Source organism: Eptatretus burgeri, chromosome 12 (assembly GCF_056783735.1).
Source record: "Eptatretus burgeri isolate ZD-2024b chromosome 12, Ebu_testis_v1, whole genome shotgun sequence".
NCBI lineage: Eukaryota > Metazoa > Chordata > Myxini > Myxiniformes > Myxinidae > Eptatretus > Eptatretus burgeri.
In genome coordinates this window covers 49,609,026-49,622,865 of record NC_140972.1, presented here as the reverse complement: position 1 = coordinate 49,622,865, position 13,840 = coordinate 49,609,026, and the positions used below count along the sequence as shown (strand labels likewise).

Below are 13,840 nucleotides of genomic sequence, written 5' to 3'. Positions count from 1 at the left end.
GGAGGCATGAGACGTCTCAGCCACCGACGTTCCCACGAACTCCGGACCAATGGGAGGCGAGATGTCTCAGACGGCAAACTTTCCCACAGCCTCTCGACCAATGAGAGGCGAGACGTCTCAGACGGCGATCCTTCCCACGACACCCCAGCCCGAAGGAGAAATGCAATATAAGGAACGACAGGGCCTTGGAAAGAGCGTCAGGGTTGGGCGATCGGGTTTTAGGTGCTGGAGATCGACTCGTCTGGTCTGGTCGGCTTGGCAGCGATCGGGTTCGAGGTGCCGGAGATCGACTCGTCTGGTCTGGTCGGCTTGGCAGTGATCGGGTTTGAGGTGCCGGAGATTGACTCGTCTGGTCTGGTCGGCTTGGCAGTGCTCGGGTCGTCTCTTGTCTCATCCACCTGGCATCCGACGCCTTTCCTCCATCTCTGGTGCTTGGAGTGGCATCGTTGCTGTGGGTTCGAGTCCCAACGAGCCAGATCGTCGAAGACCACACAAGGTGGACAGATCCAAGCGCAGGCTCTGGTCTCTAGCTCACCTGTCCTCGAGCTGGAGGCCTTCAATAAAGACCATTGGGGTCCGTGTGTGTGTGTGTGTGTGTGTGTGTGTGTGTGTGTGTGTGTGTGCGTGTGTGTGTCTGTGTGTGGGCCCGTCTTTAAGTAGCAACTATTAAGTGTCTTGTACATTATTTGCATTTCATTCTTATTATTCGGATAGCTCTGCTTCTTGCTTGCCCCCCCCCCCTGCCCCATTATAAATTTCTCTGAAATCTTGTACCATTCTGCCCCATTATAAATTTACCCATGTGTTAAATTTATCAGTTCGTTTTTGTGTTTTTTATTGGTTTAACACGATGCGTGTTGGAGAATTAGCCAGGCTGTTGCCGCTGTAAAGGGACATTTGGACCGACAACAGCTCGGTGACTGTCCGCTCGGGTCGCACATGGTTCAAGTACTCAAGAGTCTCATTCCGTACGAGCATCGTCGAGGGTGAATTTCCCCAGTAGTTTGGACAATGTGGGTATTTAGGTAAATTGAAATTGGCAATCGACCCTACCCCACGTGGTTTATCTATTGGCGAACTTCAGTCCGATAAAGGACCTGTCGGCTCTGGAGTTATCCGGGGTGACGACCTATAAATTCCGGGTGATCGGTGGAGTCGACCCTGCAGCTCCATCTAGCGGTCGTGCTCATCGCCGATAGCCGGCCTCGCAACAATACCACCTAAGTTGTTGATCTTTTGGCCAATTTTAAACCTCAAAAATAATTGGTGGATGAATTTAGTAAGCTGAGATGAAAATCCTGTTCAAATTTCTCATCAATCAGATGAAAACTGAGGATTTTAGAAATTTGACAAATTTGTTGAGCTTTGGCCTATGTTGACCTTTTGATCTCAAAAACAAAAGACTTCTTGCTTATGGCAAACTCCACCATGTGGTGAAGCTTCGTGATGATCGGTTTAAAATTGTGACCTGTAGACGATTGACAGACAGACAAAAAAAACCAGACAGAATAACAAAATCGACTGACCAATATACTTGAAAAAGCTTCGATTTTGCAAGTAACAGACAAACAAACAGACAGAAAGGGGTGAAAACATAACCTCCTTCACCATCCGGTGGCAGAGGTAAATATCATTGCAGTACTTTGGGGGGAAAAGACAATACATTACAAAATATGCAGTCTTCGGAGAAATCAATAAGCTAGCTTTCCCATCTGCTATAACTCATTTGCCGATATTAAAGACGAGAAGTTACCTTTTCAAAGGAGTGGGCCAATTCCAGCCAACTCGTTGGCCAAATTCTAAATCCCCAGCATGGGAATTGTACACACCATCGTGTTTTTAAAGAGCACGTGCGTGCGATTTGCACGGCCACTTGGGTCCTTACCAGTTGACAGTAATGTAGAGTGCTGACGAGCTGGGCATTCTGGCAGGACAGGATGGACCCAGCCAGGTTGAGCATGACGCAGACCCCCGACAGGAGTGTAAAGAAGGTAACCTGTTGATGTGGGGGGGGGGGAATGGGGTAGGGGAGGGGTAATGGGGTAGGTGGGGGGATCAAGAGCCCGGGAGGGTATAGAGGAAATATCAGTATGGAAGGTTAACAAAAGCATCGTAAAAAGGGCAACCAGGGCAGCATGAAGGACGTCAGAGGGAGTGGGGATGGAGGGGGAGCTCAATAGGATGTGCTGATGAGATGAGAAATGCAAAGATAGGGGAGATTTATGAAATTGGAAGGAACAATAACAGAGAGAAATGAATAGTACGTGCAGGGCAACAATTACATGTGACAGTGTAAATTACTGCCCTTGTCTGACACTCTGCCATGAAATCCATTCATTTTGATTTTCCATTTCAGCGCAGATTATTTTTGAATTCCAGAATAAGCACTTTTGTGACAAATTACAAGAAGGCTTATCAAGGTTCTGGCAATGCCTAACGAGCGTGCAAGCCATTAAAGTGCTGAGTCCAGAAAAGACTTTCGATTCTGAGTTGGAGTTTTGGGATCTGCGAAATTCAATTGGAGAAATTGGAATTGCTTTGGGGGATAGAATTGCCCTAAAGTTTGTGTGTCCATAAGAGATTTGTGTTATGCACTACTAGTGTTTTGTTTATTTTTTTTCAGTTTCACTGTAAGTTGTAGGTTTTGTCATTAAGCTTTATATTACTCTACTTTGATGTAGACAGGTGTAATCCCAGTGAAAAGAAAGAGCACAGGTGTATTACCGGGTTATTTATTTTATTGAAACACACCTATTGTAAAAAAGTACAATACTTATTTTCTCAATAGGTCTTTTTAAAACAATATATATTTCCATAAATATCACGGTTCGTAGGCAAACTGGATAGCCTAGGCCCTCGAGGTATGTGCACTTGCCTCTGAGCTGTCTAACCTGGGTTTGAATCCCGACCAAGCCATAAAATCTCTCATCTTGGTGTTTCATATGCAGGGTGAGGTACAAATGGGTGTGCCGTCCTTCGGATGGAAATTCAGCTGGGGGATTCGACTGCCGGTACATTTCGACTGATTTTTATTCCTAATGGTTTGTCTCCGGGCAAGAGTGCCATCTCGGCCCACCTTCAAAGACATGAAGAATGATGCTGAGAAAAATGGACACACCAATTGGTCAGTGCTGCAACCAATCAACAAGTGAAGGGAAAAATGGACACATGCAATTGGTCAGTGCCACGACCAATCAACAAGTGAATATTGGGGACATAACTACAGAAACACAAAATCGACTGACCAATATACTTGAAAAAGATTCGATTTTGTAACCCCGCTCTCAGACCCTGCTCCAATGCCTCAAGGGGATTGGCCAAAATGCAGATGTACTACAACGAATATAAAAGGCAAGGGGTACATACTGGTTGTTGGTGGATGCTAAAGATCACATATGGTTCCCTTCACCAATAGCAGGCAAGTTATCTCCAGCATCTTGTACCAATTACAAACTCCAGCCACCTTCGGTTGGAGCATCAGGCCGATTTAGGCGGTTCATGAAAGACTTGGGCCAAAATCTTTCCTTGGCAGACTCACAAGGTGGGAATAATTGGAGCCGATAGTTATAGTAGTAGTTAAAGAAAGGCAGCAATCGAGAAGATGTAAGACAAACCTTAATGCAAAACCAATCTGAAATGCCAAGTTTGGCCAGGTATAATTTTAGCCAAAGTCTTCCATGAACCAGCTGGACATGAATCCTGACGGTAGACAGGAGGTAAGTACCTCCGCTACCGAAGGTGAAGGAGGTTTTGTTTTCACCCCTCTCTGTCTATTTGTTTGTTTGTGTGCAGGATATCTCAAAAAGTTGTAGACGGAACTGGATGAATTTTGATGGACATGTTGGGTATGTGACAAGAACGAATTGATTCGATTTTGGTGAAGACATTAATTCGGATCCAGATCTGATAATTTTTAAGTGATTCTTCACCATTGATAATGCAAAACCGAAAAATAGCACAATATCTCAAAAAGTTGTGAACAGATTCCGACGAAACTTGGTGGTGAACAGGTTGGGTGTGTGGCAAGAACGAATTGATTTGATTTTAGTGAAGATCCACATCCATGTCTGGATGCATGAATTATTTAATTTTCAAAGTGATTCTTCACCGTTGAGAGATCGGGCCAAAAACGATGTAGTACTGTATAGCATGAAATTTCAAAAATGTTTTGGGCCCGATGTGTTTTCATGGATCAGGCATTATGTGGCGGAGGTATGCGCTCTACTGAGTGCCCTTTTAGTTTGGGTATGGATTTGTAATTCGTTCAGGGTGCCAGTGGGAAAGACACCATGGGATCTTTAACGCTCACCAAGCTAATGCTAGTAGGCGAGACACACAGATTAACATTCATTCAAGGGATAGCAGACCTTGTGATGCATCATCAGTTTACAGTCGTGTCGGGAATCGAACTCAGACTAAAGAGGGCAAAGGCAAGTATGCTACATCAGCATCATCCTTTTGCATTACAAAATGCATTGCATGAGCATGACCAAACTCCATCGAAGTCAACGGTGTGCCATCGCCACTTCCCATACTTCCCACCGAAAGCAAAGTTTAAAATTGGCAAAATGTTCTACCAGCAATGACCCAATATCAAATTTTGAGTTCAAAAAAAATCTTCTGTTTTGACCCCTGTAATTCTAAATCCTCACCCCCCGGGGCATGAACCGGGGGTTAAATCCCAAAAAAGTTACAAATTCCATGTGTCCCCCAATGTTGATTGCATATAAAGTTTCAATAAAAATTTTTTTTAAATGTGCTCCAAATTGCGTTTTTTTGTTATTTGACCTTTTGACCCTGCCCCAATGCCTCAAGGGGATTGGCCAAAATGATAGTGCTCTTGCACATTCTTGCCATGTTGAGATCATAACTACCAACTTTGGTGCATTTCTGCATCACCTTTTAGGAGGAGATAGCATGATGGACAGATGGACAGACAGGAGCCAATTACAATATCCCCCGTTTTCGAAAGTGTGGGGACAATGAGTCGGGATAATATAATCTACTCAATATGCTGAGATAATACAGCGTGCTACGAATGCAAGAGACCAGTTCACACCTGGTCATCTGAAACACCAGAACTGTCCTGATTACGGTGGCAATGACAGTGTAGTGTGGGTAAGGAGCACTTGAAGTACACAAGAATTGTGCATGACCAGTAGCACTTGCTCCATCTGCAGCAGCAAAACACATGATGAGAAACGAGAAGGGCACTCGGTAGAGCGCATACCTCCGCCACACAGAGCCTGATCCACGACAACATATCGGGCCCAATATATTTTTGAAATATCATGCTATATATTGTTTCTGTCCTGATGTCAATGGTGAAGAATCACCTTGAAAATTAAATAATTCTCATATCCGGATCCGGATTCGGATCTTCACCAAAATCGAATCAATTTGTTCTTGTCACACGTCCAACCTGTCCACAACTTTTTGAGATATCATGCTATATATCGGCTTAGCCCAATCTCTCAATGGTGAAGAATCACTTAAAAAATTATAGCAGTCGAATCCGGATCTGGATCCGGATACATATGTTCACCAAAATCTAATCAGTTCGTCCATGTCACACACCCAACTTGCCCACCAAATTTCATCCGGATCCGTCCACAACTTTTTTGAGATATCCTGCACACAGACAGACAAACAGACGAACAGATCGAGGGGTGAAAACATAACCTCCTTCACCTTCGGTAGCAGAAGTAATAAGTGATTCATTGATTTCTTACTCCCTGCAACCAGCTCAAATTGCCCTTCTCGCTCAGGATATATTGTGCACAATATGGGTTGTTATTGGCCTGAAGGCATTTTACACCAAAGATTGTTTCCAACTTGCAATAAAGCACTACGAGTAATGGATCAAGAAGAACTGCAAGAAAACTCACGATAGACCAACTCCATTTGCAAAGATTACGATCTTGTCATATCAGTTGCTTGTACTCTAACCCTGGGACAAGAAGCTACATAAATCCCAGCTGAAATTTATTCAGGACACAGGCAGAGCACAACTGCTGGTTGTATCATTTCTGGGTGTGCAACTCTGCTGCTAATGCAGTGCCTCCCCACCACTCCTACACTATATATATATATATATATATATATATATATATATATATATATATATATATATATATATATATATATATATATATATATATATATATATATATATATATACATATATATATATATATATATATATATATATATATATATATATATATATATATATATACATAAGGCCCAGGAAACTATAAAGTGGCCAATATACCAAGACACCATTTCAAAAGGTACAGTGAGCTTGTTGCCATGCACAAGCGAATGCTCTCAGACAAGATAGTTGACTTAATGCCCGTTCGAGGGACGGTGGACTCAGTGATGCAATTCCCTGTCTGCGAAGCACTGATCAGACATTTTATAGTGGGGTCAGACATTTTTAGAATATATTCAAAACCCAGATGAGATAGTGCAGTTGGCTCTTTGAGCTATCATGACAACAAAGCTTAACACTTAATATGATTGTGAGCAAAAGGAAGCAAAACCAGGCAACTGATTGATTTTCGACTATTAATTTGTAATTGGTCACTGGTGTTGACACCAATACAAATTTATATGACAGACCCTAGAGCCATCAAAACGCCACCCATAATCGAACAAACAGTTTCAAATGGAACACCTCGCCGCCATTAGAGCACATAAATTGCATCAGATGCGGCGATAAATGCGAATTGTTGCTCCCAGCTTGCTGGCTCGATGTCAGAAGACGTCATTTGCATTCTTGCCACATCCATCCCTCCCCCGTTTCGAATTCCCTGCTGGCACGGGCAACTTGCTTGTTATTATAATGATGGATTTGTTTGTTTGCAATCATAATTATTGGTGAATGTGTATCGTCAGGGGAAGGTAGAACCCCTTCACCTCATCAGGAGTCTTTCTAGTCTATAACTGCCAAGGTGGCCCTATTATTAGCCGCCGTTGGACTTAGTCCGAAATGGGGGCTAATGGATTTGGTCTCAATTTTCGTGGCTGTGCGTGCGTGCGTCCGCAACCATATCTCGGACATGTATGGACCGATTTTATTCGTACTTAGCACAAACACAACACATGATGGTATACATATGCACATCACTTTGTTTCATGATGCGATCAAAGATGGCCGAGTGGTGGCTATTTTAATTGTACAGAAATATAAGCTAGCCCTTTAACTCCACACAACAAAATTACTAAAACAACGGGAGCTATGACATTTTATGTCATTTTTTTTACTAGTTCATAGAATGTGAGTTTCCAAAGAGATAGATCTTCATTATGAGATTGGAAAGAACCATCTTAGTCTAAGACTCCAAATACAAAATTATTAAATATCATGAGATACAATTTAGTGCACATCATTTGTATCTCATCATATCTGTCGTACGTTGCGGTTTGTCTCAAACAAATGATGTGGTGGTTTAGGCAAGTTTTCATCAACGGAATTGATTATCTTTTGTAACTTGTTCACCAATGAGCTTTTTGCTCTTCCGCTTGTTTGCACAGTAAGAGTGCAGTAACTTCCGTTCTGGGGGAAGTTGAGCAAGCTATGTTGCCAGATTAATTGTGGTCTAAATAAAAGCATGTATGGACTTTATGGAACACCACATAAACTTGAATGTATGATAGAGAGTACCTACAATGGATACAAATGCAGAGTTATTTGCAACAATAAGTTGTCATCCAAATTTGAGGTTACTACAGGGGTCACACAAGGTTGTATGTTGTCTCCAATACTGTTTTTAGTGGTGTTCGGGTGGGCGTTGTGGAAAACAACTGAGCAGAGAAAGCATGGGATACCTTATAGGAACCAATTCGAATAGCTGGAGGAACTCTGCTTTGAACATCTGCCTGATGTCACAGTCCTTACATAGCAGGCAGGAGAAAGTAAATAGGCTAAAGGAGTACATAGTGAAAGTGGGTCTGAACATTAACATAGCCAAAACAGAAAGCATGAACATACGTGCCACACACACAAAACAACAACATAATGTGCAACAATTGACCAATCAGAGAGGTTGACACGTTTACATATCTGGGGTCCATGGTTGCCATCGCAGGAGGAGAAGATGCAGATGTACCACAACGAATACAAAAGGCAAGGGGTACATTTCTGAGACAACGCAATTCGGAAATCAAAGAAGTATAACACCAAAACCAAGACGAGGATCTTGAACAGGAATGTGAAGTCAGTCCTCCTATTTGGATGTGAATCTTGGAAAAAAATCACCAAATAAATAGCACACACACTGGAGTCTTTCATCTACAGCAGCCATTTGAGAATCCTCAGAATCTTTTGTCCTGACATGGCCAGTATGAAAGAGGTTTGAAAGGTTAAAAGGGAGGAAAAAACTTCAGAGAAGAGATCAACATTAGGAGGTGGCAATGGATTGGACATGTGCTATGCATAGAGGATCAAGATATACCAAAAAGAGCAATATGATGAGCAACTGATGGGAAGAGAAGAGTTGGATGGCAAAGAAAGACCTGATGATGTACTGTGGAGAAAGAAATGAAAATAACGAAGGTCACTTAGAATAACATGGAATGTGGGCCCAAGACCGACAAAAGTGGGGAATGTTCATAAGAAGCTCCATATGCCAAAAGTTGGGAATTTTCATGAGAAGCTCCATATGCCAGGTGGCATGATTGGACTAATAAACATGCAAATAAAAGACTAAAGAGTATTGCATATGAATAGCTTTTCCATGAGTCGAGATTTTGTGCATATTATGTCCTCGTCTCCATTCACCCGAGACATGTATTAGATCATGAAACCAGAGAGCACATGCATGCAATATGATCACAATGGTGGAAAACTGTCCATCTCAAATATAATGCTCACAAAAATGTCTGAAACGAAATACTTACCTATCGGAGAATTTGTCAGATTTCTAAACAGAAAATTATCTACCCCCACGCCGCCACCCCCCCCGACCCTCGCTCCCACCCTCAACGCCACCTCCGCAGCCACCCCCAACTCACCTTCTCTCTCCACCAATTGCTTATTTCCCCATAATATGTAGTTGGCTGATCCTTTCCTGATGTATAAAGCCCAGGCCATTAAGGTTGCGTGCCATGAGACGAGACATGTGTATCAGCTGTAATAACAGCTTCCGATCGCTGCTTTGAACCAAACAAGTCCGTGATCATCCAGGAAAAAATAGGAATAAACATGGATTTGGGTGCTGGGATATTCTTTGATAATACGTCTGCTACATTTGAGGTTTTGAAGTGAACTCGAAAAGGTTTTTTTTTTTAATCTCGTTTGTTCCACATCTCAGGATGTTCAAACGGTCAGTCCACCGCACTCTTACAAAAGCACAAACTTGGGTTGGAAATCTGTTTCGAGCCATTGTATACCTTCAACCACAGGTAAGATTTTGTAAAGGAAAGATTATTTTTCAGTACCTACTGTTTTAAGAGTAAACATAAACCAACAACTTTGTTGGTTTAACGAAATAACAATTTTATTGGTTTCTGTTGAAAGTGGTCGGAAACCGTTTTCCATGAGATTGTTTAAGTTAACACTATAAAAACTTCATGTGAAAACTAAGCTTCCTGAAGTTATACGAACTAGAAAGTAATTGTCCTGATATTTGTGATCGAGAAATTTGATTTTCTGAACTGACCATTCATTTTAATATGACATTACAATGCGATGTTAATCAAAGGTTTAGGCTGATGAGGTAACCTAGAGGTCGGTGCCCAGAGGTTGTGAGGTAGCCTGTTTGCTGTCTAGCCTGGGTTCGAATCCCGACCCAGCTGTAATCTGTCATCCTGGTGTTTCACAGGCATGGCGAAGCATCGATATGTGTATCATCCATCTGATGGACGTTGAGCTGGAGGACACTTCCATCACCATTGATTGTTAGCTGGACAATAATGATCGCTACGTATTATTTGGGAAGAGTAGGCGAGATATCACCGGCACACTGAACACCAATTCCCCCCCAAATCAGCTCCAGTTGTGCGTCAGTCCTGATCAGCCAGTTCGAGAATGACTTGGGCTAAAAATGTTCTCCAGCCACCTCTGTAAGAAGGTGGGATTAATTGAGGCCATTAAAAAGGTAGCTGTTGTTGCAGCAGTATAACGACATGCTTATAGTACACAGACATAACTATTACTAATGAGCAGGTACATCGGGTAACATTGATTCAAACAAAACGAAGCGCATGAGATGCAAATGGCAGAAGCGAGTGATGTGCTTCCACTGATTAGAAGCATTTCCAACCATCGCATTAATACATCATTATTTCTTGCGGTGTCCTTTTGCGAGCAAAAATTAACCCTTTCTCCAATGCTTAATTGCAACATGTGCTGTTATAATGTAGGTTCCCTTACAAAGAACTTCAATGCAAGAGGAGGCCACTAGGCCCATCAAGCCTGCACAATGATTGCCAACCTATGGTTGCTTGTCCATGCTCTATCTTTTTTTAAATGCAGAGTATCAAGCAAGGAAGCAGCATATACCATTTGTAAACACTTTGGAACGATTCAGCCAGGGTTCAAACCACCAACCTCCCAGACTCATAGTGGATGATCTAACGCGTTACACCACCGAGTCTGGCTCACAAACTTTCTCTACTCATTTCACTAAGACTGATTTAACCAAACCAAAGTTTGTGTCTTGATATTAAAACAAAGCACAAAGGAAAATAAATCCATTTCTCAGTAACAAGTACATTTTTCTCAAGAAACAATGTCGAGCATTCGCAACAACAACAACAACAAAAAATTATATATATATATATATATATATATATATATATATATATATATATATATATATATATATATATATATATATATATATATATATATACCGACGAAAGTGGGGAATGTTCATAAGAAGCTCCGTATGCAAAGCAGCATGATTGGATTAATAATCATGCAAATAAAAGTCCAAAGTGTATTGTGTATGAGTAGCTCTTCCACGAGTCAAGAAAGAAAACAACAGTAAATACCATTTCTACCAAAGTGGAAAAAGTGGAAATGTACCAAAGTGGAAATAAAATTGTGCGTCGAGAAATCAGGATTGAGTTGATAACATGAATCAGCAAAACCACAAGATGTGGATTCTTCTGGAACAGTCATAATACCAATATGTAACTCTGGTTGGAAGTGCAGGTGGGATGTGGTGATAATTAAATTGAATATTGTTTTGCAAGTACATGGTAAAATGATGATATTTAAAATTGTCGAGAAAATGGCACTTTTGAAAAATCTAAATGAAATGGACCACTCTTTCGTTTAAAAAAATAAATAAAAAGAAATTATTTAAATATATACATATATGTTGTTATGGATTTCAGAAACGGATCTGACTAATGCACACAATATTCAGGTCCTCAGATGGTTATTTCCATAAATTCATGTCCAGAATAGACCCATCCCCTTGTCTGGTGGGATTCTAACTCTTTGATGCATTGGAGAAAGGTACAGAACAGATTCCCCTTCTTATGGGATGGCCATTTCTGCTTTACAACACGTTCATGCACGTGAGAGATAGCCGTTAGAAAGAGGTAGAATGAGTCTCCATTGGGCAATCAGGACACTTTGGACTTACAGGATATTTGATTAAACACACCACGGGTGTTTCACTTTTCATTCATTCTAATGGTCAAACACGGCTGTGGATCATTTATCTCACCCACCTCTCTTCCATTGAAGTACAAAACCAACCTCTCTTTCACCGACGTTGATATCCACTTTTTTTCCATTGATGCCCGACACCCTGTTTGGCAGCTGTATGGATGCTGGTTGGCTCCCGCTCGTGTCAGCCCAAACGGGGAGGCGAAGGCTGCCGTTGATGTGTTGTCAATTCCAAACATTGCCCCGTTGACATGCCCCACATTTTCGCTTGGCAATTCAGGCAAATGGCCCCCTATGGTGCCCATCCAGCGCCCCAAACGTGGTGTCGTGGACTGGGCCTGTGTTGATTGGGGGTTGCATCTCGCTCTGGTAAGGAAGGGATGATCGCGGGATTGATGGTTGGACGTCACGTGCAACAATGCACCAATAGGCAAGCTGGATTTGGCTGAAGTCTGCTTGAGGCTCTGCCCACACTGGTCGCCTATAAAAAAGGAAGGATGGGAGGACCATCGACCTGATGGTTGCTGACAGTTCTTGACCATTTCTGACAGCTCCTTACAGTTCCTGACCATTGCTGACAGCTCTTTACAGTTTCTGACCATTGCTGACAGTTCCTTATGGTTTCTGACTGTTGCTGACAGCTCCTTACAGCTGCCCATTAGTTATGGCTCCTGATAGCTCCTGACGGTTGGTGATGGTTGGACCAATCCTGCTGTTTCTGCTCAGTACCTGATTCTTAGTGTCCCTGGTTCCTGGGAGTGACGACTTAACGTCGATCGGTGTTCGAGCCTGTTTGCGGGCAGGTGCATGCAGGGTGCTGGCAGTTTACCAAGGCACGCTCACACATTTTTGGGCATTTTATTGGACACACGACGACTTCTGCCTTGGTAAGCCGAGACCGGATTTCTCTCCCCCATAATTCATCTATTTACACCACAAGGAAATAAAAAGTTCTTCAGTATATTTATTTTTCTTATTAATAAGTTCCTTGTTGACGTTCCAACCTGTCTGTGCTTGTCCTTTCTTTCCATTGATCCAGCATTGTCCGAACCTCGATAGACTGGGAGGTAGTTCTTAAACTAATTAACCTATCATAGTTGGCATGCACCAGCGGTAAACACTCGGCTGCCCTATTTAAGATCTAATCAAGATAAGATTGGTGCATCGCCGAGGGCACGTTCCCTGGTCAGGAAGCCACGTGACCTCTAGTTAAACAGCAAATTAGACGGTGGACACTGGAACTCAAGGTTAACGGATTGGCGTTCATGGTTGTTAGGCAACCCACTGTACCACGAAGTTTAATGTGAGCAGTGGCCCCAGGTCCAGTTCTTCCGAGGAGAAATGAGGATTAACCCCCTCATAATACACTTGGTACCCGTGGATGTAACACTATATATATATATATGTATATATATATGTATATATATATATATATATATATATATATATATATATGTATATATATATGTATATATATATATATATATATGTATATATATATGTATATATATATATATATATATATATATGTGTGTGTGTGTGTGTAATAAAGAAAGCCACATCACTCACCTGTGAAAGGACGGAATAGCCAATCAGCTCTCACCAAGTCAACTAAACTCAGGTGGCTCGGATTATATAAATAATTGACACCTCCCACACTACAGCCAAAGAAGCTGTAAAAAGCAACAAAAGAAGGCCTACACAAAGTAAGCCCTTTGCTGTTTCAAAGCCTTCCCAGAGTTCCTCCACAGCTGTAAAGACATTCACAAATAGTACACAAATGAGAATCCCAATGCGACACATCCCCTCAGCTGCCGGACCGGTTTCATTGCTTGTTTGCAAATCATCAGCAACAGCACAGACAGAAATGCATACCAATGAGGCTCCCAAACATGGACCACATGTAAATGTCAAAAGCAGTCAACATATAAATGAAAAACAAAGACCCACCCACATGTCTCACCTGTGAATGGAGGGAATAACCAATTATCTCTCACCTAATAAATTTAACCCGTGGCTAGGATTACATAAATAAATCGACTCCTCCCATGTTCTTCCAGCGAAAGTCTTTACAGCTGTGGAGGAACTCTGGGAAGGGTTCAAAACAGCAAAGGCCTTATCTTAGGTAGCCTTTCATGGTTGATTTATGCAGCCTCTTTGGTATATGTATATGTAAGTAAAGAATGGTTTGTTTTATTTTCATCTTACTAT

General features: G+C 41.9%; 1 protein-coding gene across 10 annotated transcripts in view; it reads right to left on the bottom strand.

The window, feature by feature from the left end:
• The window catches only part of LOC147015582 (uncharacterized), a 348,908-nt gene that overhangs the window by 133,319 nt on the left and 201,749 nt on the right, over nucleotides 1-13,840 (bottom strand). For 9 of the 10 annotated variants that reach the window (XM_085850470.1, XM_085850471.1, XM_085850475.1 and 6 more), the window contains one exon: nucleotides 1,886-1,996. The exons of the other annotated variant lie outside the window; for it this stretch is intronic. In XM_085850470.1, coding sequence (XP_085706596.1) covers nucleotides 1,886-1,996 — 111 coding nt within the window. The remainder of the gene's footprint in view (nucleotides 1-1,885; nucleotides 1,997-13,840) is intronic. 10 annotated transcript variants of the gene reach the window in all.